Raw genomic sequence first — 22,199 nt, forward strand, 5'->3', positions numbered from 1 at the left:
CCAACTTCGACAACAATCCCACCCACAAGCTCAACTACATCTCCCACACCAGGTTCAACACCAGAAACCAGTACAACATCAATTGAGTCCACAAGCAGCAGAACTACCACTACCACATCCCCACCACACATGACAACACTATCTCCATCTCCCCCACGATCTACCACACCTCAACCTTCAACAGCATCGACAACCAGACCTCCTATTTCAACTACCACCACATTGAAGACCAGCACCATGTCGTCAAGTCACACCACAACCACAACACCATCCACAACCACAAAAACACCTTTAACCCATACAACATCAACCCCAAGACCAACAAGCACCACCAGCACACTTTCTACTATTTCCACCACAACAACAACATCACCAATGCCTCCATCATCTACCCCAACGTCACATTCACCCACATCTCCAACCACGAGTCGAATGCCACCATCCTCTAGTACTATCGAACAATCCACCAGCACTTTCACAACAACTATCTGTACAACTGAAACAATGGAAACTGCTGAATCACATTCAACCATATCCACAACCACAAGCATTCCTGGAAACACGACCATAACGCTCCCCACAACCATGACAACATCTACATCCCCCTCAACTTCAACCTCAACGGAAACATCAATCTCATTCACAGCAACAGGCAGTCCTCCATCTTCTTCCACCAGCACAATAAGCAGCATCGTGCCATCAACTCATCAAACAAGCACAACTCCACCCACGACAACTACAACGACTACAGCCCCTACAGCGTCAACACCAATTCCAACAATCACCACAACATCATTCTCCAGCACATCCACATCAACAGGAATCCCTCCAACTTCCACCACAATCCCATCCACAACCTCAACTCCATCTCCCACACAACCATGGTCAACACCAGAAATCACCACATCGTTTCAGTCCACAAGCACTAGAATTCCTGAAACCACGACCACAACCCCATCACACACGACAACAACATCCCCATCTCCCCCAGGATCTACCACAACTCAACCTTCAACAGCATCCACAACCACAACCAGGCCTCCTATTTCAACTACCACAACAACAACTAAAACGCCTAAAACGACTATAATGTCAACCACAACATCATACTCTAGCACATCCACGACAACAAGAATCCCTCCAACTTCGACCACAATCCCATCAACAACCTCAACTCCATCTCCCACACCGCCACGGTCAACACCAGAAACAAGCACAACATCAATTCAGTCCACAAGCACCAGAATTCCTGAAACCACGACCACAACCCCATCACACACCACCACAACATCCCCATCTCCTCCAGGATCTACCACAACTCAACCTTCGACAGCATCCACAACTATAAGATGGCCTCCTGGTTCTACTACCACCACAACTACAGCCCCTACAGCGTCAACACCAACTCCAACAATCACCACAACATCATTCTCCAGCACATCCACATCAACAAGAATCCCTCCAACTTCCACCACAATTCCATCCACAGCCTCAACTTCATCTCCTGCACCCCCACAGTTACCACCAGAAACCAGCACAACATCATTCTCCAGCACATCCACGACAACAAAAATCCCTCCAACTTCGACCACAATCCCATCAACAACCTCATTTCCATCTCCCACACCTCCATGGTCAACATCAGAAACCAGCACAACATCAATTCAGTCCACAAGCACCAGAATTCCTGAAACCACTACCACAACCCCATCACACACCACCACAACATCCCCATCTCCTCCAGGATCTACCACAGCTCAATCTTCAACAGCATCCACACCTCGAAGTGGGCCTCCGAGTTCAACTACCACGACAACAACTACAACCCCTACAGCGTCAACACCAACTCCAACAATCACCACAACATCATTCTCCAGCACATCCACATCAACAAGAATCCCTCCAACTTCGACCACAATCCCATCCACAGCCTCAACTCCATCTCCCACATCGCCTCGGTCAACACCAGTAATCACCACAACATCGTTTAGGCCCACCAGCACCAGAATTCCCGGAACCACAACCACAACCCCATCGCACTCGACAACAACATCCCCATCTCCTCCTGGATCTACCACATCTCAACCTTCAACAACATCCACAACCAGACCTCCTATTTCAACTACCACCACATTGAAGACCAGCACCATGTCGTCAAGTCACACCACAACCACAACTCCATCCACAACCACAAAAACACCTTTAACCCATACAACATCAACCCCAAGACCAACAAGCACCGCCAGCACACTTTCTACTATTTCCACAACAACAACAACATCACCAATGCCTCCATCATCTACCCCAACACCACATTCACCCACATCTCCAACCACAAGTCGAATGCCACCATCCTCTAGTACTATCGAACAATCCAACAGCACTTTCACAACGACTATCTGTACAACTGAAACAATGGAAACTGCTGAATCACATTCAACCATATCCACAACCACAAGCATTCCTGGAAACACGACCATAACGCACCCCACAACCATGACAACATCTACATCCCCCTCAACCTCAACCTCAACGGAAACATCAATCTCATCCACAGCAACAGGCAGTCCTCCACTTTCTTCCACCAGCACAATAAGCAGCACCGTGCCTTCAAGCCATCAAACAAGCATAATTCCACCCACGACAACTACAACCCTGACGACACCAACTCCAACAATCACCACAACATCATTCTCCAGCACATCCACGTCAACAAGAATCCCTCCAAAATCGACCACAATCCCATCCACAACTACATCTCCCACACCGCCACAGTCAACAACAGAAACAAGCACAACATCAATTCAGTCCACAAGCACCAGAATTCCTGAAACCACGACCACAACCCCATCACACACCACCACAACATCCCCATCTCCCCCAGGATCTACCACAGTTCAACCTTCAACAGCATCCACAACCACAACCAGGCCTCCTATTTCAACTACTACTACAACAACTAAAACGCCTAAAACGACTAGAATGTCAACCACAACATCATACTCTAGCACATCCATGACAACAAGAATCCCTCCAACTTCGAGCACAATCCCATCAACAACCTCAACTCCATCTCCCACACCGCCAAGGTCAACACCAGAAACCAGCACAACATCAATTCAGTCCACAAGCACCAGAATTTCTGAAACCACGACCACAACCCCATCACACACCACCACAACATCCCCATCTCCTCCAGGATCTACCACAACTCAACCTTCGACAGCATCCACAACTATAAGATGGCCTCCTAGTTCAACTACCACCACAACTACAGCCCCTACAGCGTCAACACCAACTCCAACAATCACCACAACATCATTCTCCAGCACATCCACGACAACAAGAATCCCTCCAACTTCAACCACAATCCCATCCACAGCCTCAACTTCATCTCCTGCACCCCCACAGTCAACACCAGAAACCACCACAACATCATTCTCCAGCACATCCCCGTCAACAAGAATCCCTCCAACATCGACCACAATCCCATCAACAGCCTCAACTCCATCTCCCACACCGCCACGGTCAACATCAGAAACCAGCACAACATCAATTCAGTCCACAAGCACCAGAATTCCTGAAACCACTACCACAACACCATCACACACGACAACAACATCCCCATCTCCCCCAAGATCTACCACAGCTCAATCTTCAACAGCATCCACACCTCGAAGTGGGCCTCCGAGTTCAACTACCACGACAACAACTACAACCCCTCCAGCGTCAACACCAACTCCAACAATCACCACAACATCATTCTCCAGCACATCCACATCAACAAGGATCCCTCCAACTTCAACCACAATCCCATCCACAACCTCAACTCCATCTCTCACATCGCCTCGGTCAACACCAGTAATCACCACAACATCGTTTAGGCCCACCAGCACCAGAACTCCCGAAACCACAACCACAACCCAATCGCACTCGACAACAACATCCCCATCTGCTCCCGGATCTACCACATCTCAACCTTCAACAGCATCCACAACCAGACCTCCTATTTCAATTACCACCACATTGAAGACCAGCACCGTGTCGTCAAGTCACACCACAACCACAACACCATCCACAACCTCAAAAACACCTTTAACCCATACAACATCAACCCCAAGACCAACAAGCACCGCCAGCACACTTTCTTCTATTTCCACCACAACAACAACATCACCAATGCCTCCATCATCTACCCCAACGCCACATTCACCCACATCTCCAACCACAAGTCGAATGCCACCATCCTCTAGTACTATCGAACTATCCACCAGCACTTTCACAACGACTATCTGTACAACTGAAACAATGGAAACTGCTGAATCACATTCAACCATATCCACAACCACAAGCATCCCTGGAAACACGACCATAACGCACCCCACAACCACGACAACATCTACATCCCCCTCAACCTCCACCTCAACGGAAACATCAATCTCATCCACAGCAACAGGCAGTCCTCCACCTTCTTCCACCAGCACAATAAGCAGCATCGTGCCTTCAAGCCATCAAACAAGCACAACTCCACCCACGACAACTACAACTACAACCCCGACAACGTCAACACCAACTCCAACAATCACCACAACATCATTCTCCAGCACATCCACATCACCAAGAATCCCTCCAATTTCGACCACAATTCCATCTACAACCTCAACTCCATCTCCCACACCACCACAGTCAACACCAGAAACCAGCACAACATCAATTCAGTCCACAAGCACCAGAATTCCTGAAACCATTACCACAACCCCATCACACACCACAACAACATCCCCATCTCCCCCAGGATCTACAACTCAACCTTCGACAGCATCCACAACTATAAGATGGCCTCCTAGTTCTACTACCACCACAACTACAACCCCTACAGCGTCAACAGCAACTCCAACAATCACCACAACATCATTCTCCAGCACATCCACATCAACAAGAATCCCTCCAACTTCAACCACAATCCCATCCACAACCTCAACTCCATCTCCCACACCGCCAAGTTCAACACCAGAAACCAGCACAACATCATACTCCAGCACATCCACGACAACAAGAATCCCTCCAACTTTGACCACAATCCCATCAACAGCCTCAACTCCATCTCCCACACCGCCTCGGTCAACACCAGAAACCAGCACAACATCGTTTAGGCCCACAAGCACCAGAATTCCCGAAACCACAACCACAACCCCATCGCACTCGACAACAACATCCCCATCTCCTCCCGGATCTACCACAACTCAACCTTCGACAGCATCCACAACCAGACCTCCTATTTCAACTACCACCACATTGAAGACCAGCACCATGTCGTCAAGTCACACCACAACCACAACACCATCCACAACCTCAAAAACACCTTTAACCCATACAACATCAACCCCAAGACCAACAAGCACCACCAGCACACTTTCTACTATTTCCACCACAACAACAACATCACCAATGCCTCCATCATCTACCCCAACACCACATTCACCCACATCTCCAACCACGAGTCGAATGCCACCATCCTCTAGTACTATCGAACAATCCAACAGCACTTTCACAACGACTATCTGTACAACTGAAACAATGGAAACTGCTGAATCACATTCAACCATATCCACAACCACAAGCATCCCTGGAAACACGACCATAACCCACCCCACAACCACGACAACATCTACATCCCCCTCAACCTCCACCTCCACCTCAACGGAAACATCAATCTCATCCACAGCAACAGGCAGTCCTCCACCTTCTTCCACCAGCACAATAAGCAGCATCGTGCCTTCAAGCCATCAAACAAGCACAACTCCACCCACGACAACTACAACTACAACCCCGACAACATCAACACTAACTCCAACAATCACCACAACATCATACTCCAGCACATCCACATCAACAAGAATCCCTCCAACTTCCACCACAATCCCATCCACAAACTCAACTACATCTCCCACACTGCCAAGTTCAACACCAGAAATCACCACAACATCAATTCAGTCCACAAACACCAGAATTCCTGAAACCACGACCACAACCCCATCACACACCACAACAACATCTCCATCTCCCCCAGGATCTACCACAACTCAACCTTCAACAGCATCCACAACTATAAGTGGTCCTCCTGTTTTGACTACCACCACATTAATGACCAGCACTTTGTCATCAAGTCACACCACTTCCACAATCCCATCCACTCCCACGCCAACATTCCCAACCCCTCCATCATCAATGCCAACTCCATTTTCAACCACACGGCCACGCACAATTCCAACTACTGTTACAAGTCCACGCCATACTAGCACTGTGCAAACACTCAGTACATCTCCTGAAACTACTGTCTGCACAACTGATACAATGGAGACTACTGAGCCAACAGCGTCTATTCATCAATCTACTACTACCTCATCAATCTCAGCAGTATCATCAAATATAACCACTCCCCAAAACACAACCGTAGCTGTCTCATCACCTATATCCACAAATACAAGAATTCCTCCCACGACTGCTACAAGCACAATCACTACACCTGTTCCTACTTCTGGGAGACCCACCGGTAATCAGTCTGCCGCTACTGCTACCAAATGGAGTACAACTACCGCAGTCACTGTTCTGCTAACCCGATCTACATCAACAAGTACTATGTCTACAACTACAATCAAGATGCCTTCAACTTTTTCTCAGCCGACATCTACTGCCTTCACAATTCATTCTACTGTGTCTCCAACCACAAGCTATGCCTCTTCTACCACAGAATGTTTCTGCATCGTGAATGGAACAGTATATTCTCAAGGTAATTTGTTTATGTTTGTTCACACTGATTATTTTTGTTTTCTCTGGGATTCCTCCCTGTCTAACTGACTGTCTTCTTAACTGACTGTCTTCTTAACAAATTTCTGAACATTTTGATCTCCTTTTCAGTGGAGTTCCTCACTTTCTCCCCTTTGAGAATTACAAAGCTGATGATATTCTTGAAATTCTTTTTGTTGTGTTGATACATTTTTTTAATATCAGTTCCTCTTCAAGTTATGTACCATGATTCCTTTCTGGATCCTCAGTTGTCATCCACTCCTCCTGTTGTGTGGCTAGTACACTTAGGCCTGAACAGTCCCAAAATTGAAGCAGAATATGGCCACCTATTTCTTTCAATTTGGTTAAATGATGGGTCGCAACTTCAGAGCTTCCCGGAATCAGATTGGGGGTATGATACACCAGAGATGTGGTGGGGAATCCCCTTTGGAGGTTTCCAGGTGAGGGTGTGCAAGGCAATGGCCACAAAGCGCATACTTCCTCTGAGCAATTTCTCTAAACTGGGAATCATCCAAAAATCTGATTTAAATTGCAAACTTCGATGGTCTCAACTGTTACACACAGTTGAAGAACTAAAGCCTCTTCCAACTTCTGGCTAACTATTGTAAAGTCCCAGGCCAACTACCCAAAAGATCACCCCTCAAGCCCATCCCCCCCACCCCCTCAACTAATCAGCCCCCACAATTTTCCACACCCCTCCTGACAACCCATGCGATTCCAATCTACCCCCCATCTGAGGGCCCGTCACCCCTCAACTACCTGACCCTATTCAACCTGACTCCACAGTCCTCCACCCATGCCCCCTGCAGGCTTGGCCTCCCCTCCCCTGCCCCCACCCCCTCCTACCCCAGGTCTGTCCCATCCAAACTCCATCACATCACTTTGATTTCCGCCCCCTTCCCCTCCCAAAGGTACAATCCACGCCCCTCCTCCTCCAAGGTCTGACACCCTCAATCACCTCCTCTTCCCCCCTCCCCTCATTTCATGGGACCTTTAACTTATCCGGTCTGCAGCAGCTAATGCAGTAAAAAGAGGGCACGTTCCCCTTCATTCTGACTGATCTGCAGTTTACACTAGGCTTTGGGGACATGCTGCACTGCCTGGATCTCGTTTGGTCGGAGTTGTGAGGTTGGACGAGGCAAGCTTGAAAAATCGTTCACTTCAGTCATTGGGCTTGGAGTGACAATCAGGCACTGATTTTCACTCCAAGGAAGTTACAGCCCAGCATGTCAGACCCATGCCCTGGGAAATCAGACGACATTTGCATTGTAACTGAAGCAGCAGAGTGAAATTTTTTTGAACCAGTTTGATAGTTGTGTGAATACAGCTCTACTGTTACAATACTGAAGCATTTCCACTCTTACACTCAGTACCTTCATTTTTTTTCGTTTTCAAATTCCTTTCAAACGTTTTGACATATTTCTGAACATTTTTACATCCAGTTGTTTTCCTCATCTTTTTGCAGTCTGATCATAGAATCTGTTTTATACATATGTATCTCTCTTTGGTTAACCCATTTTTTGATCATAATATATATTCAACAGTTATAAGTTGCGTACTCAAAATATATCCTTAAGCTCAGTTTGTCTTCAACGTAAATATTGTTAATCAACATAGATTCATTGAGGGGAAACAAGAGAAATAAATGAAGAAGAAGTGAACAGGAGGATATTGTGCAGACAGGCTGAACCAAATTGTTTGTTTCTGTGCTGCAATTTCTATGTCATTCTATTTAGCATTTACCTCCCCAATTTCTCATATCTTTCCCTCATTCTCTTGAATTTGGCCTTGTAAAAATTGTATAGCTGTCCACAAAGCACCCAAACACACAATCAAAATTAAACTTGACCCTTTTGTGCTTTTTATCACCCAATGATGGCATGATATTCACTTCTTGTACATTATCTTGGTTATATGCAAGGAGGCAATGGTGTTGTGCTGTTGTCACAGAACTAGTAACCGAGAGAGCCATGGTAATGCTCTAGGTACCCAGGTTCAAATCCCACCACAGCAAATGGTGGAATCTGCATTCAATAAAAATCTGGAATTGAAAGTCTGATGATAACCATAAAACTATTGTTGATTGTTGTTAAAAACCTGATTCACAAATGTAGCTTTAGCTGTCCTTACCTGGTCTGGCCTATGTGTGACTCCAAGCCCAAACGATATGGTAACTTTTAAAATACCCTCTGAAATGTCCCAGCAAGCCATGCAGCTGTATCAAACCACTACAAAGTCTATAAGCATTGAAGCTGGACAGGCCACATTGCATCAAATAATTCATTGAAATTTCAGCCCTACCAAACCCAGAAAGTCCTCCTTGTTGGGCTTTGTGCTGTGTAAAAGCCGCGTCAAACTGACATAGTCACAGTCAGAGAATCATCACCACTGGCAAGAAAAAAGATTTACAAGGATGTTACCAGGACTAGAGGATTTGAATTATAAGGAGAGGCTGGATAGGCTTGGACTTTTTGCCCTGGAGCGTAGGAGGATGAGGGGTGACCTTATAGAGGTTTGTAAAATCATGAGGGACATTGATAAGGTGAGTAGCCAAGATCTTTTCCCCAGGGTAGGGGAGTCAGTAATAGAGGGCATAGGTTTAAGGTGAGAGGGGAATGATATAAAAGGGATCTGAGGGTGGTGGTATATAGAATGAGCTGCCAGAGGAGGTGGTTGAGGCAGATACAATTACTACATTTAAAAGAAATTTATGAATAGCAAAAGTTTAGAGGGATATGAGCCAAATGCTGGCAAATGGGACTAGTTCAGTTTAGGAAACCTGGTCAGCATGGAAGAGTTGGGCCAAAGGGCCTGTTTCTGTGCTGTAAATCTCTATGGCACCATGACAGACACAACAGAGGTGTTGGCAAAGTGGTATACAGACGCAAGGGATTTGCCCTGGGAGTTCTCAACATTGAATCCGGAAGTCTCATGGCATGAGGTCAAGCATGGGCAAGGAAACCTTCTTCTGATTACCACAAATGGCCACAGCTCCTGTTGCCCCAGCCCCTCCAAAACCTCAAAATCCCCCTCCCCTCCTCAGTTGATGAATCAGTACTCCTCCATGTTGAACAAGACATAACAGGCTACAAGATGAAGGCATGTAAAATCACCGGCTCTAACGCACCCCTCCCTGATGAGCTCAATGCATTCTACACCCGTTTTGAGCAAGTGGTCAGGGAGAGCATGCTCTCCACTCTGGAAGCCTTGGATGAAACTGTATCTGAGGTCACCACTGCAGATGTCAGAGCAGCTTTCTCAAAGGTCAATCATAGAAATCATAGAAACCCTACAGTGCAGAAGGAGGCCATTCGGCCCATCGAGTCTGCACCGACCACAATCCCACCCAGGCCCTACCCCCACATATTTACCCACTAATCCCTCGCATCTCAGGACTCTAAGGGGCAATTTTTTAACCTGGCCAATCAACCTAACCCGCACATCTTTGGACAAATCAACCCGCACATCAATCCACAGAAAGCAACTGGCCTGAATGGGATACCCGGGCGAGCACTCAGATCCTGCAGGGATCAGCTGGCGGGGGTATTCACAGACATCTTCAACCTCTCTTTACAACAATCTGAGCTTCCTACCTGCTTCAAGAAGACGACCATCATCCCAGTACCAAAGAAAAGCCAAGCAGCGTGCCTTAATGACTATCATCTGGTGGCTCTGACATCCATCATTATGAAGTGCTTCGAAAGGTTAGTCATGTCATGAATCAATTCCAGCCTCCCGGACTACCTGGATCCACTACAGTTTGCCTACCGCTGCAACAGGTCCACAGCAGATGCCATCTCCCTGGCCCTGCACTCAGCCCTGGAACACCTGGATAACAAAGACTCCTATTTATTGAATACAGCTCAGCATTCAACACCACTATTCCTACGAAACTCATCTCCAAACTCCATGACCTGGACCTCGGCTCCTCCTTCTGCAACTGGATGCTAGACTTCCTAACCCACAGACTTCAATCAGTAAGGATAGGTAACACCTCCTCCACGATTATCGTCAATACTGGTGCCCCACAAGGCTGTGTCTTCAACGTCTTACCATGCTCCTTATACACCTACAACGGTGTGGCCAAATTCCCCTCCAACTTGACTTTCAAGTTTGCTGATGACACCACCGTAGGTGGTCGGATCTCAAATTATGATGAGACAGAGTACAGGAATGAGATAGAGAATCTGGTGAACTGGTGCGATGACAATAATCTCGCTCTCTATGTCAACAAAACAAAGGAGATTGTCATCAACTTCAAGAAGCGTAGAGGAGAACATGCCCCTGTCGACATCAATGGGAACCAAGTAGAAAGGGTCGAGAGCTTTAAGTTTTTAGGTGTCCAGATCACCAACAACCTGTCCTGGTCCCCCATGCTTCCTTAATCACCAACCCTCTACTTTCTCAGATGACTAAGGAAATTTGGCATGTCAGCTACAACTCTCACCAGCTTTTACAGATACACCACAGAAAGCATTCTTTCTGGTTGTATCACAGCTTGGTATGCTCCTGCTCTGCCCAAGACCACAAGGAACTACAAAAGGTCATGAATGTAGCCCAATCCAATACGCAAACAGCCTCCCATCCATTGACTCTGTCTACACTTCCCGCTGCCTCGGCAAAGCAGCCAGCATAATTAAGGACCCCATGTGCCCCAGACATTCTGTCTTCCATTTTCTTCCGTCAGGAAAAAGATGCAAAAGTCTGAGATCACGTACCAACGGACTCAAGAACAGCTTCTTCCCTGCTGCCATCAGACTTTTGAATGGATCTACCTTGCATTAAGTTGATCTTTCTCTACACCCTAGATATGTCTGGAACACTACATTCTGCACTCTCTCATTTCCTTCTCTATGAACAGCATGCTTTGTCTCTATAGCATGCAAGAAACAATACTTTTCACTGTATGTCACATGTGACAATAATAAATCAAATCAGATCAAACTTGGAAGAAGTACTGTGGGTGGCAGAAGGATGTCCCCAGAATGTACTCCAATGTCTGTCACCAATAGTGGCATGGTAGCACCACTACTGAACAAGTTAGCCGAGTCCTGAAGGACATAGGTTCTGGACTGAGTCTGCTAAAGTTGGTGAGGGAACCAACAAGAGGAAAAAACATATTTGACCTGATCCTCACCAACCCCTGTCTGCTGCAAGTGCATCTGTCCATGACAGTGTCTGTAGAAGTGACCACCATACAGTCCCTGTGGAGATGGAGTTCAATCTTTACATTGAGGATTGTGGCACTACCACAGTGCTAAATGGGATAGAGTTTGAAGAGATTGAGCAGCTCAAAATTGGGCAACCATGTGGCGTTGTGGGTCATCATCAGCAGTGGAATTGTACTCAACAATAATCTCTAACCTCATCACCCAGCATACTTCCAATTTACCACCACCACCACCAAACCAGGGGATCAATCCTGGTTTAATGAAGAGAGCAGGACGGCATGTCAGTAACAACACCAGGCCACCTAAAAATGAGGTGTCAACCTGATGAAGCTACAAACAGGACTACTTTCAGTGTAAGCACCTTTATTAGAGCTATGTGATTGCACAACCAACGGATCAGATCTAAACTCTGCAGTCCTGCCATATCCAGTTGCTAATGGTGGTGGACAATTAAACAACTTGCTGGAGGAGGAGGCTACACAAACATCCCTCATCTTCAACGATGGAGTGCCCCCCACAACAGTAGACTGAAGCCAAAAGTGTAAAGTGGATGATCCATCTCAGCCTCCTCTGGAGGTCTCTAGCATCAGAGATGCCCGCCAGTCTTCAACCAATTTGATTCACTCCACGTTATATCAAGAAACAATTGAAGGCACTGCGAAAGCTATGGGCTCTGACAATATTCCGGCAATAGTACTGAAGGTTTGCACTTTAGAATTTGCTATGCCCCTCGCCAAGCTGTTCAGTAGAGCTGCAATGCTAGCATCTACCTGGTAATGTGGAAAATTGCCCGGGTATGTCCTGTGCGCAAAAGCAGGACAAATTAACCTGGCCAATTACTGCCCCATTAGTCTAATCTCAATCATCAGCAGTGATTGAAGGGATCATCAACAATGTTATCAAGCAGCAATAAAATGTTCACCGACATTCAACTTGGGTTCCATCTGAATCATTCAGTTCCTGATCTCATTACAGCCTTGGTTCCAACATGGACAAAAGAGCTGACCACCAGAGGTGAGGTGAGGGTGACTGCCCTTGACATTAATGTAGCATTTGATTGAATATGGCATCAAGTAGTCCTGCAAAACTGGAGTCATTGGGAATCAGGAGGAAAACTCTCCACTGGTTGGAGTCATACCTAACACAAAGGAAGACGGTTGTGTTGGTTGGAAGTCAATCATCTCAGTCCTAAGACATCACAGGAGTTCCTCAGGGTAATGTCCTAAGCCCAATTATCTTCAGCTGCTTCATCAGTGACATTTCCTCCATTGTAAAGTTAGAATGGCTATGTCACTGATGATTTGTACAATGTTTAGTACCATTTGTGACTTCTCAGGTACTAAAGCAGTCCATGTCCAAATGCAGTAAGACCTGCACAATATCCAGGCTGGGCTAACAAGTGGCAAGTAACATTCACACCTCATGTGCCAGGCACAAGTCACCATCTTCAACGAGAGAATCTAACCATCACTCCTTGACATTCAATGGCATTACTATCACTGAATCCCCCATTATCAACATCCTGGAGAGAGTTACCATTGACCTAAAACTGAGCTGGACTAACCATGTAAATATTGTGGCTATAAGAGGAGGTCAGAGGCTAGGAACCATTTGGTGAGTAATTCACCTCCTGACTTCTCAGAGCCTATCCACCATCTACAAGGCACGAATCAGGAGTTGGAATGTTCTTCCCTTGTCGGGATGAGTGGAGCTTCAATAACACTCAAGAAGTTTGACACCATCCAGGGGAAAACAACCCATTTGATTGGCACCCAATCCACGAACACTGCCTCAGTACACAGTAGCAGCAGTGTGTACCATTTACAAGCTGCACTGCAGAAACTCACCAAAGCTCCTTAGACAGCACCTTTCAAACCCATGACCACTACCATCTAGAAGAACAGAATCAGCAGATGCATGGGAACACCATCACCTGCAAGATCCCCTCCAAACCACTAAGATCCCCTCCAAGAAGGCAACTAACCATCACCTTCTCGAGGGCAATTAGGAATGGGCGATAAATGCTGACATAGCCAGTGACGCCCACATTCCATGAATGAATAAATAAAAACATTCACTATTACTAAGAAAGTGTACATAATGAAGAAACATAAAAAGTACATGAGAAAGTATATTTTCCTCTTCATTGTGCCTGGGGATTTGGCATCTCCCGAGACAAAGAGGCAGAATCTGGGGATTCCTAACAGGATTTCCCTGAGGGTGACTCTGGTCCAAAGTTTAGATATTAATTTGATTCTATCTTATTTTATTGCTTGTCTCGCTGATGGATGCCTCGGATTTGGGCTGCCGCCAGGATTAAGTTGACTGGATAGTCTGCTGAGATCCAAAAGTGCACCCAAGACAATAAAGAAAGAGGTCAGAATTCCAATAAGTAGAACCTGCATCAATCTGTAATCAGAGTTTAAAATTAGCAATTTTAAATAACTGGTTTCACACAATTAATAATGTTGAATTGTTAATCTGATTCAAAATTAGACCATAATTTTTTTCATCTGAAATGTTACATTATTAAACATCATTTGGAGATTTGCTTTTCAGATTTATGTTTCTCTATTAATTTTAGTGTATAACTTAATGTCTCATTTGCTATTTCTCCTCATTTCACAGAATTTCAGAGTGAGTCATTATGAAGAACATAATTTATAACATTGCTATGCTGTTCTTCATTATGTATCATTGCTTGTAATTCCTTTTTTGTAGTATACTTGAAGAATCACCCATTTGCAAAGCATAAGTGAATCTACGTGACTGATGTATTTTGGGGTAAACCAATTCAAAAGCTTGCTCTGCTGATAAGTTCTTTTTCTTCCACTAGAAATTCCACTCGTACTGAGTTGGTAAGATATCAACAAGCTTCTGAAAACAGACACAGAATAATAAATGCATCATGAAGACACACGTATATTGTAACCTTTGTTATTTAATATCATGGGAAGCCCTTTCTGAGCTTCCTATATCTATCTATGCATGCTATTAAAAATGTAAATTAAATTGTAAATCTTCCTTTGTTTACATTTTAGGTGAAATGATATATAACTACACAGATGAAGCTGGATTTTGCATCTTTGCAAAATGCAATGATACTTGTAATATTGAAAAACATATCTGGCCTTGTGGAACTACAATACCTACTCCTACAAGTGCACCTGCAAGTAGTACCAGCCATACAATTACATCAACTGAATCTTCCCCAAAAATAATAGCATGTCCAGATTTTGATCCTCCAAGAGAGGCAAGTATATGTTACTTCACAGAATCATATTTTTTGTCATAAGACAATGTCAGTTTTATTATGCAATGAGCAATTGTCATATTATTACATGCACGAGTATGGTATGTGAAATCAAATCAGTTATACCACATTATAGTTATCATAAATGGCCTAGTTAGCAGGATACTTCCAACCTAAAGAGTCAAAAGGTCAAACTAAAGATGTGTTTAACATTCACAATCAAATTATCTTCAGTTGTGAATGAGCTACTTGATGCAGCACCATGCAGTACAGTAAAGTCCTGCCATTGTAGGGATTATGTTCACACAAAATCACGAACGGTGGGGATAGTTCATAATGGGAGTGACCAGTGTGCCGGATGCAGTGCCAATGGGGTGGGAGTCTGAGTGTGGGTAGGGCCTGAGTGAAGGCTATGATGAAAGGGACTATGTCAGGGTCATGAAGGAGGACCCCAGTGCCCCAATGTCGGTGATCTGTATCAGGGAGGATGTGGGGAAAACTTTGCGCCAATGAAGGGGGTGGGGGAGGGTGGGGGTGGGGGGGTCCTGAAATCCATGACAGGAGGTAGGGAATCTCCCAGTGCACTCCCAGAACACAGCACCCTTTCAAAATGGTGCCCGAGCACTGTGCAGGTGGGCTCACTCACATGTTTAGGCCCACGCCTCCCAGAACCAGCACGCAACTCACCACTCTCCCAAAAAATTACTTAAGTGTGGGATGATTGTGGTCTGGACCATGCCTAACAGACGGGCACCATAGCTCCAGTTTTCTCACCTTTATGACAGTTAGATCTTTTTGTGGAAAATTGCAGCTAGTACAAATTACAATACTTTATTTGAGAGTGGATTTTCATAAGAACATAAGAACTAGAAGCAGGAGTTGGCCATTTTGCCCCTTGAGCCTGCTCCACCATTCAATAAGATCATGGCCGATCTTTTGGTGGACTCAGCTCCACTTACCCACCCGCTCACCATAATATTTAATTAATGGGAATGGGTGAAGCAGCTGATGTAGACATTGATGTGGATAAAAAGAATGATATTATTCTTGACTGCTTTGTCTTGAGCTTTTCAATTTTGTAAACTTCTCAGTAAGGAGCAATAGTAGTATCAATCATGGTCTGTTACCTGTTATTTCAAATTGCCAGCTTATCTTATGAAATCTGCCATTGTCTTGTGAAACGAGCTTCTTAGGCTCTCCTGCTCCTGTTCATTTCATCAATTCAACCAATTCTTCCGTAGAGAGGTCCTCTTGACAGATTGAAACAACTCATCAGGTGGAATTTTCTATTTTTTTTAAAATTTATACTTTTCCAATTCAATCAAATCAAATCCAATTCAGAGTCTCAACAAGTTGAGACATTTCAGATCCAGGCTGACAAGACAGGGCTAGCGACCAAACCACCCTGTCCTGGGCCTGATCTACATGAGCCAAGCTGATTGGAGAAGGGGGAGGTTCCTCCTCCAAGACTTGAGCTCATTTGCATCTTAGCCAAAAGGCCGAGATGCCGCTTTTAAAAATTGCTTCATATGAAACATATGAAGCCTCAGCGTAACCTAATGACCTCAACCAAGCGCGGCCGACCATGGGCTGCTGTCCATACACTTGATTTTTGACAGTGTCAACTCCAGTGGAAAATGTGGCGTGTAGCCTGCTGGCTGCACTGTGGCTTTTCCTGCCATAGCTTTTGACACAGTCAAGAATAATCAAGGAGGCGTGTCCCATGATATTGCTGGCAGGGTGGGTTCTCGGGGCACCATTTTAAAAGATGTGAAAGATAAAAATAGAAAAAAACACAAACACAATAGAGTACCCAACTAATGGGCATGGAATCCTCCAGCACCTTAATGTCCGTATCCCCTTGGGGGTTACACTTATCTGTGCACCCGCGGCAGGTTTTGTTCAACAGATCCCCTTTTTAAACACCTGTTGGCCCACTAATCATATGCAAATGTATTCTATTGGCCTTCCTGTTATGTCACTGGCAAGAGGCAAAGACAATCAAGTGTGGGGGAATCCAGCCGGCATAAATGCTATTTTGGGATTCCCGCTCGATTCTCTGCCCTGCCGCCATTCCCGCCCACCGAAAACAGAGAAGTGGAAAATCCCCCCTCTACTTCATCATCTTCAAATCCCTTCCCTCCAACATGTTGCCCTCGAACTCAGGTCAGCTGGTGCCATGGACAAAGACGCTCAAACTGTCGAACTAGTATACAACAAATCTCCTCTATTGTACGTCACCAAGTTACCACAAAATTGGACCAGACATCAAACATCGTTATACCCAAATTATTTAACCCGACTCTGACTTGCTTCATTACACAAACCGTATTTAACCTCTGAATTAGTTTGTTATACACAAAGTAGCTAACCTCTGGCCTAATTCATTATGCACAAAGTATTCAAACTCACGATTTGGAGTTACAAGATACTACACATGGTGAGGTGAACTGATCAGATTCCCTCCTGATGGCCTTTGTTCAGATGTTACTGAGACCTAGATTTGGGGTCTTGCTGCTTCTTCTACAGTGGTTGATCCCGGGTTACTGCTGCCGATGTCTCTTTGTCTTCTCTTCTTATACAGATGTTATCCAGTCACATACTCACAATACAGGCACTAATTAATCACTGTCTTTTTGATCACAGTCATGCCTCTGTCAGAGATCGCAATTCTCTCAGGAACACAATACATGGGGGTCTGTGTTCAATCATTGTCTGTTCAAAGCATAGCAACAGCCACTGTCCAATCAATTCCTGTGCTTGTTCCATGGCTGCACATCCTGTTCTCTGCTGTTCAAACAGTCCTTAGCCTGATGCAGAGTTAGCCTTTTTAATCAGCAGTCTTTGTTGATGTCTTCCCTTAGCCTTTATGAATACCCATCAGGCTACCAATTTGTTTTACCAAGTCAACAATCCTGGTCATTTCAGTGTTGACACTGGGGAACCCTATGAAAATTATTCATAGCCATAGGCCAAATGTTTTTTTCCAGCAGGCATTTATGGTTAAAGACCATGAGTCCTTATTTAAGGAAACTGTTAAGAGGATTTTGAATTTATTCAGCAATCACAGACTGTGCTTGAAGGGTCTGCTTGCATAAGATGAAGGATGTAGCTGAAATCTCATCGGATGTAGTAAACTTTGAAAGAGGCAATGACCCCTCCGGTCATTGCTGGATAAATGAGGATTATTTGGGGGGGTAAAAACAAATGTCAGATCTGGATGGCTCTATTTGCAAACGTTTTGATTGCCAGGTATATTATTGAGGATTCGTAGGACCTTGAAAGATGGATTGTTTTCTCTCAGAATGCAATTCTTAAACTGGTCATCAGATATTACTGCTGTAACCCAGACCTGCTGTTAGTGTTCTAAAAGACTGCCAAATTTCAAGGGTTTTCTGACCGATAAACCAGTACTGGTTTACATTTAAAGCCAGTCACATTGGCCTACAGCAGACACGTCAGCCTATCCTTTGCGGCTTTAAAAACACGTACTGTCCTTTCATCTTTTGATATGTAGTTCCTATTTGCCAGAACAGGCCAGCTTTGTCTGCTTTAAAAATCTGTTCTGCCTGGTAGCCTCTCTCATCAGTATGTTCCTGCAACACCTTGGGAAACTCTCCAGCAGTTGCAAGATGTTGGTCAAGAGTTATTGTGTCCTATAAATTACAGAAAACCACATGCAGTTAGTGACTGCACATGCACAGGGTACATTTCCTATGAGGGAAATTCAAAACAGAAACCTTGGGGGCGATCTTACAACCTCATCGCGCCTGTTTTTCAGCAACATGAGGTCGTAAAATCGGGAGTGAGTGGACAAATGAGAATGGCACCCATTTTTGTGCCCATTCCCATTGTACAAAAAAAAACATACGCGATGTGAACTCGCCCAAAATGGATGAGGCATCAATTAGCACAGAAGCGGCCATGTTGTGCTTCGGGTCGGCGGGGGGGCTGCGTGTGTGCTGGTGGGGTGAGGTGGGCAAGGTGCCAAGGTGTACGACCTTGGGTTTTAATGCTGATCTTGGATCCTAGTGCTGCCAGCAGCCAGCAATGGTGGGGGTGAGTTGATGCGGATGGAGGGAGTGGGGAAGGTTTAGTGGGGGAAATGGTGGGGATGCAGTAGCATTGTGACAGCACTACTTTCCTTGGGTCTTGTAAGGCAGCGCTGGATGGGGCCAGTACTGCTGAGGGCGCGGGGGTGTTGGGGGAAATGGGGGGTAGCTGGTTGGAGACCCTTGTGATGCAATCTCTCTATGTCTCCCCCTACTTCCCCCAACCAAACCCACACCTGCCATTCCAGATGAGGATCCGGGGGCCCCAACGGTTCAGGACACGCATGTCTTTCGAACAACTGTTGGACAGCTTGTGCTCCACAAGCAGATGATGCAGCACCCGTGCCATATCCTATAGGACTTTGCACCTTGGGACACAGGGGGACACTCAGTCCCGGTGGTGGTGAAGGTCACAACAGCCCTCAGCTTTTAAACTACTGGATCCTTTCCAGGCCGCCAGCGGGGACCTCTGTGGGATCTCCCAGTCCTTCGTCCACAAGTATGTACAAGAGGTGATGGAGGCCCTGGACCTCCAGGCTGGGCAGTACATCAGTTTTAACCTGGTCCAGGCCCAGCAGGAAACCTGGGCTGGAGGACTTTCCGCCATGACGGGAATGCCCAAAGTACAGGGTGCAATTGACTGCACACACATCGCCCTGAGGTCCCCTGACCAGAACTCACAGCGGTTTGTGAACAGAAAGGTTCCACTCATTGAATGTGCAGTGAGTGTGTGACCCCTGGATGCAGATGATGCATGTGTGTGCCCAACGCCCTGGCAGCGTGAATTACAGTGTTATACTGAGCAGCTTAAACATCCCCGAAGTATTCGAGGAACAGCCAGACTGCAGGGATGGCCCATGGGAACATGGGATACCTGCTCAGGGCATGGCTGATGATGTCAGTGCGGAGGCCAACAACTGAGGCGGAGACCCATTATAGTGAGGTCCAAGCTGCCACACGGTCAATTATTAAGTGGTTTGTTAGGCTCCTCAGATACGCTTCCAGTGCCTGGATTGAACAAAGAACTAAGAACACTACAGCACAGGAACAAGCCCTTCAGCCCTCCAACCCTGCGCCGATCATGTTGGCCTATCTAGACCAACCTTCTGTATCCTTCTATTCCCCATCTGTTCATGTGTCTATCCAGATAAGTCTGAAATGTTGGTGGTCTGCTGTGGTGGGATCCTCCAGGACAGCCCTCTGAAAGTGTCCCACATCATGGTGGTCTGCTGTGTACTCCATAACTTGGCGCAACAGCGAGGAGACATTTTGGAGGAGGAGGAGGAGGTGGAGGGCAACCAGCCAGGTGTCGCTAGGGAGGAGACAGTCTAGGAGGATGATTTGATTTGATTTATTATTGTCACATGTATTAGTATACAGTGAAAAGTATTGTGTCTTGCATGCTATACAGATAAAGCATACTGTTCATAGAGAAGGAAAGGAGAGGGTGCAGAATGTAATGTTATCGTCATAGCTAGGGTATAAGAACATAAGAAATAGGAGCAGGAGTAGGCCATCTAGCCCCTCGAGCCTGCCCCGCCATTCAATAAGATCATGGCTGATCTGATAGTGGTTTAGTTCCACTTACCCGCCCGCTCCCCATAACCCTTAATTCCCTTATTGATCAGAAATCTATCTACCTGTGACTTAAACATATTTAACGAGGTAGCCTCCACTGCTTCAATGGGCAGAGAATTAGAGATTCACTACCCTCTGAGAGAAGAAGAGAAGAAGTTCCTCCTCAACTCTGTCCTAAACTGACTCCCCCTTATTTTGAGGCTGTGTCCTCTAGTTCTTGTTTCCTTTCTAAGTGGAAAGAATCTCTCTGCCTCTACCCTGTCTAGCCCCTTCATTAGCTTATATGTCTCTATAAGATCTCCCCTCAGCCTTCTAAACTCCAACGAGTACAGGCCCAATCTACTCAATCTCTCCTCATAAACTAATCCCCTCATCTCCGGTATCAACCTGGTGAACCTTCTCTGTACTCCCTCCAAGGCCAATACATCCTTCAGCAAGTAAGGGGACCAAAATTGCACACAGTACTCCAGTTGTGGCCTCACCAATACCTTGTACAATTGCAGCAAGACCTCCCTGCTTTTATACTCCATCCCCTTCGCGATAAAGGCCAACATTCCATTTGCCTTCTTGATCACCTGCTGCACCTGCAAACTGAGTTTTTGCGATTCATGCACAAGGACCCCCAGGTCCCTCTGCACGGTAGCATGTTGTAATTTTTCACCATTTAAATAATAGTCCATTTTACTATTATTCCTTCCAAAGTGGAAGTATAGGGAATGTAGGGTGTAGGATGTGGAGGAGGAGGAGGAGGACAACAACGATGACGAACCAACCCATGGAGGACAGGTGGCTACAAAGGTCCGGCATGCCAGGGCAGCAAAGGAGGCCCTCGTCACTACCAGGTTTTCACATGGGGGGCTGTGTGGTACAGCAGGTGGAAACCAACCACCCACTGCCCTCCCATGTTAGCACCATGGTGAGTGAGCCCTCGCCGATGGCCCTCTGTGTCTAGGGCCACCTGCCGATGGCAGCAACAAGTGCCCTCTGAGATTGGGCCACGCTCTGCAGACCCTCAGCCATGCCCTGCTGAGTGTGGGCCACGCTCTCTAGGGCTGCGGCCATAGTCCACTGTGACTTGGCACTGTCCTGTTGTGTCTCCTTCAACCTCTCAAGCTTCTCAGCCGTGGGCTGCAGAATCTCAATAAGGCTCCTGAGTGCCTCAGCCATGGCCCACTGTGACTCAGCCGTGGTCATCTGGGACTCCACCATGGCCTGCTGCGACTTGGCCATAGCTTGGACCCTGCATGGGGAAAAGGGGAAATGGCTGACAGTTATCAGAGACATGGGGGAGAGGGGGTGAGTGGACATGCAATCGGGAACATGGGGGGAGAGGGGTGA

At 46.1% G+C, this 22,199-nt stretch overlaps 1 protein-coding gene across 1 annotated transcript in view; it reads left to right on the forward strand.

Moving 5' to 3' along the window:
• The window catches only part of LOC144499246 (uncharacterized), a 163,272-nt gene that overhangs the window by 85,173 nt on the left and 55,900 nt on the right, over positions 1–22,199 (forward strand). Inside the window, exons 44-56 of the mRNA XM_078221363.1 lie at positions 185–448; positions 647–922; positions 1,745–1,958; positions 1,992–2,359; positions 2,558–2,807; positions 3,639–3,851; positions 3,885–4,252; positions 4,451–4,718; positions 5,154–5,521; positions 5,726–5,993; positions 6,588–6,790; positions 14,815–14,836; positions 19,736–19,906. Of these exons, the coding sequence (XP_078077489.1) occupies positions 185–448; positions 647–922; positions 1,745–1,958; positions 1,992–2,359; positions 2,558–2,807; positions 3,639–3,851; positions 3,885–4,252; positions 4,451–4,718; positions 5,154–5,521; positions 5,726–5,993; positions 6,588–6,790; positions 14,815–14,836; positions 19,736–19,906 (3,253 nt within the window). The remainder of the gene's footprint in view (positions 1–184; positions 449–646; positions 923–1,744; positions 1,959–1,991; positions 2,360–2,557; positions 2,808–3,638; positions 3,852–3,884; positions 4,253–4,450; positions 4,719–5,153; positions 5,522–5,725; positions 5,994–6,587; positions 6,791–14,814; positions 14,837–19,735; positions 19,907–22,199) is intronic.

The sequence above is a fragment of the Mustelus asterias genome, chromosome 9 (genome assembly GCF_964213995.1).
Source record: "Mustelus asterias chromosome 9, sMusAst1.hap1.1, whole genome shotgun sequence".
Classification (NCBI taxonomy): Eukaryota; Metazoa; Chordata; class Chondrichthyes; order Carcharhiniformes; family Triakidae; genus Mustelus; species Mustelus asterias.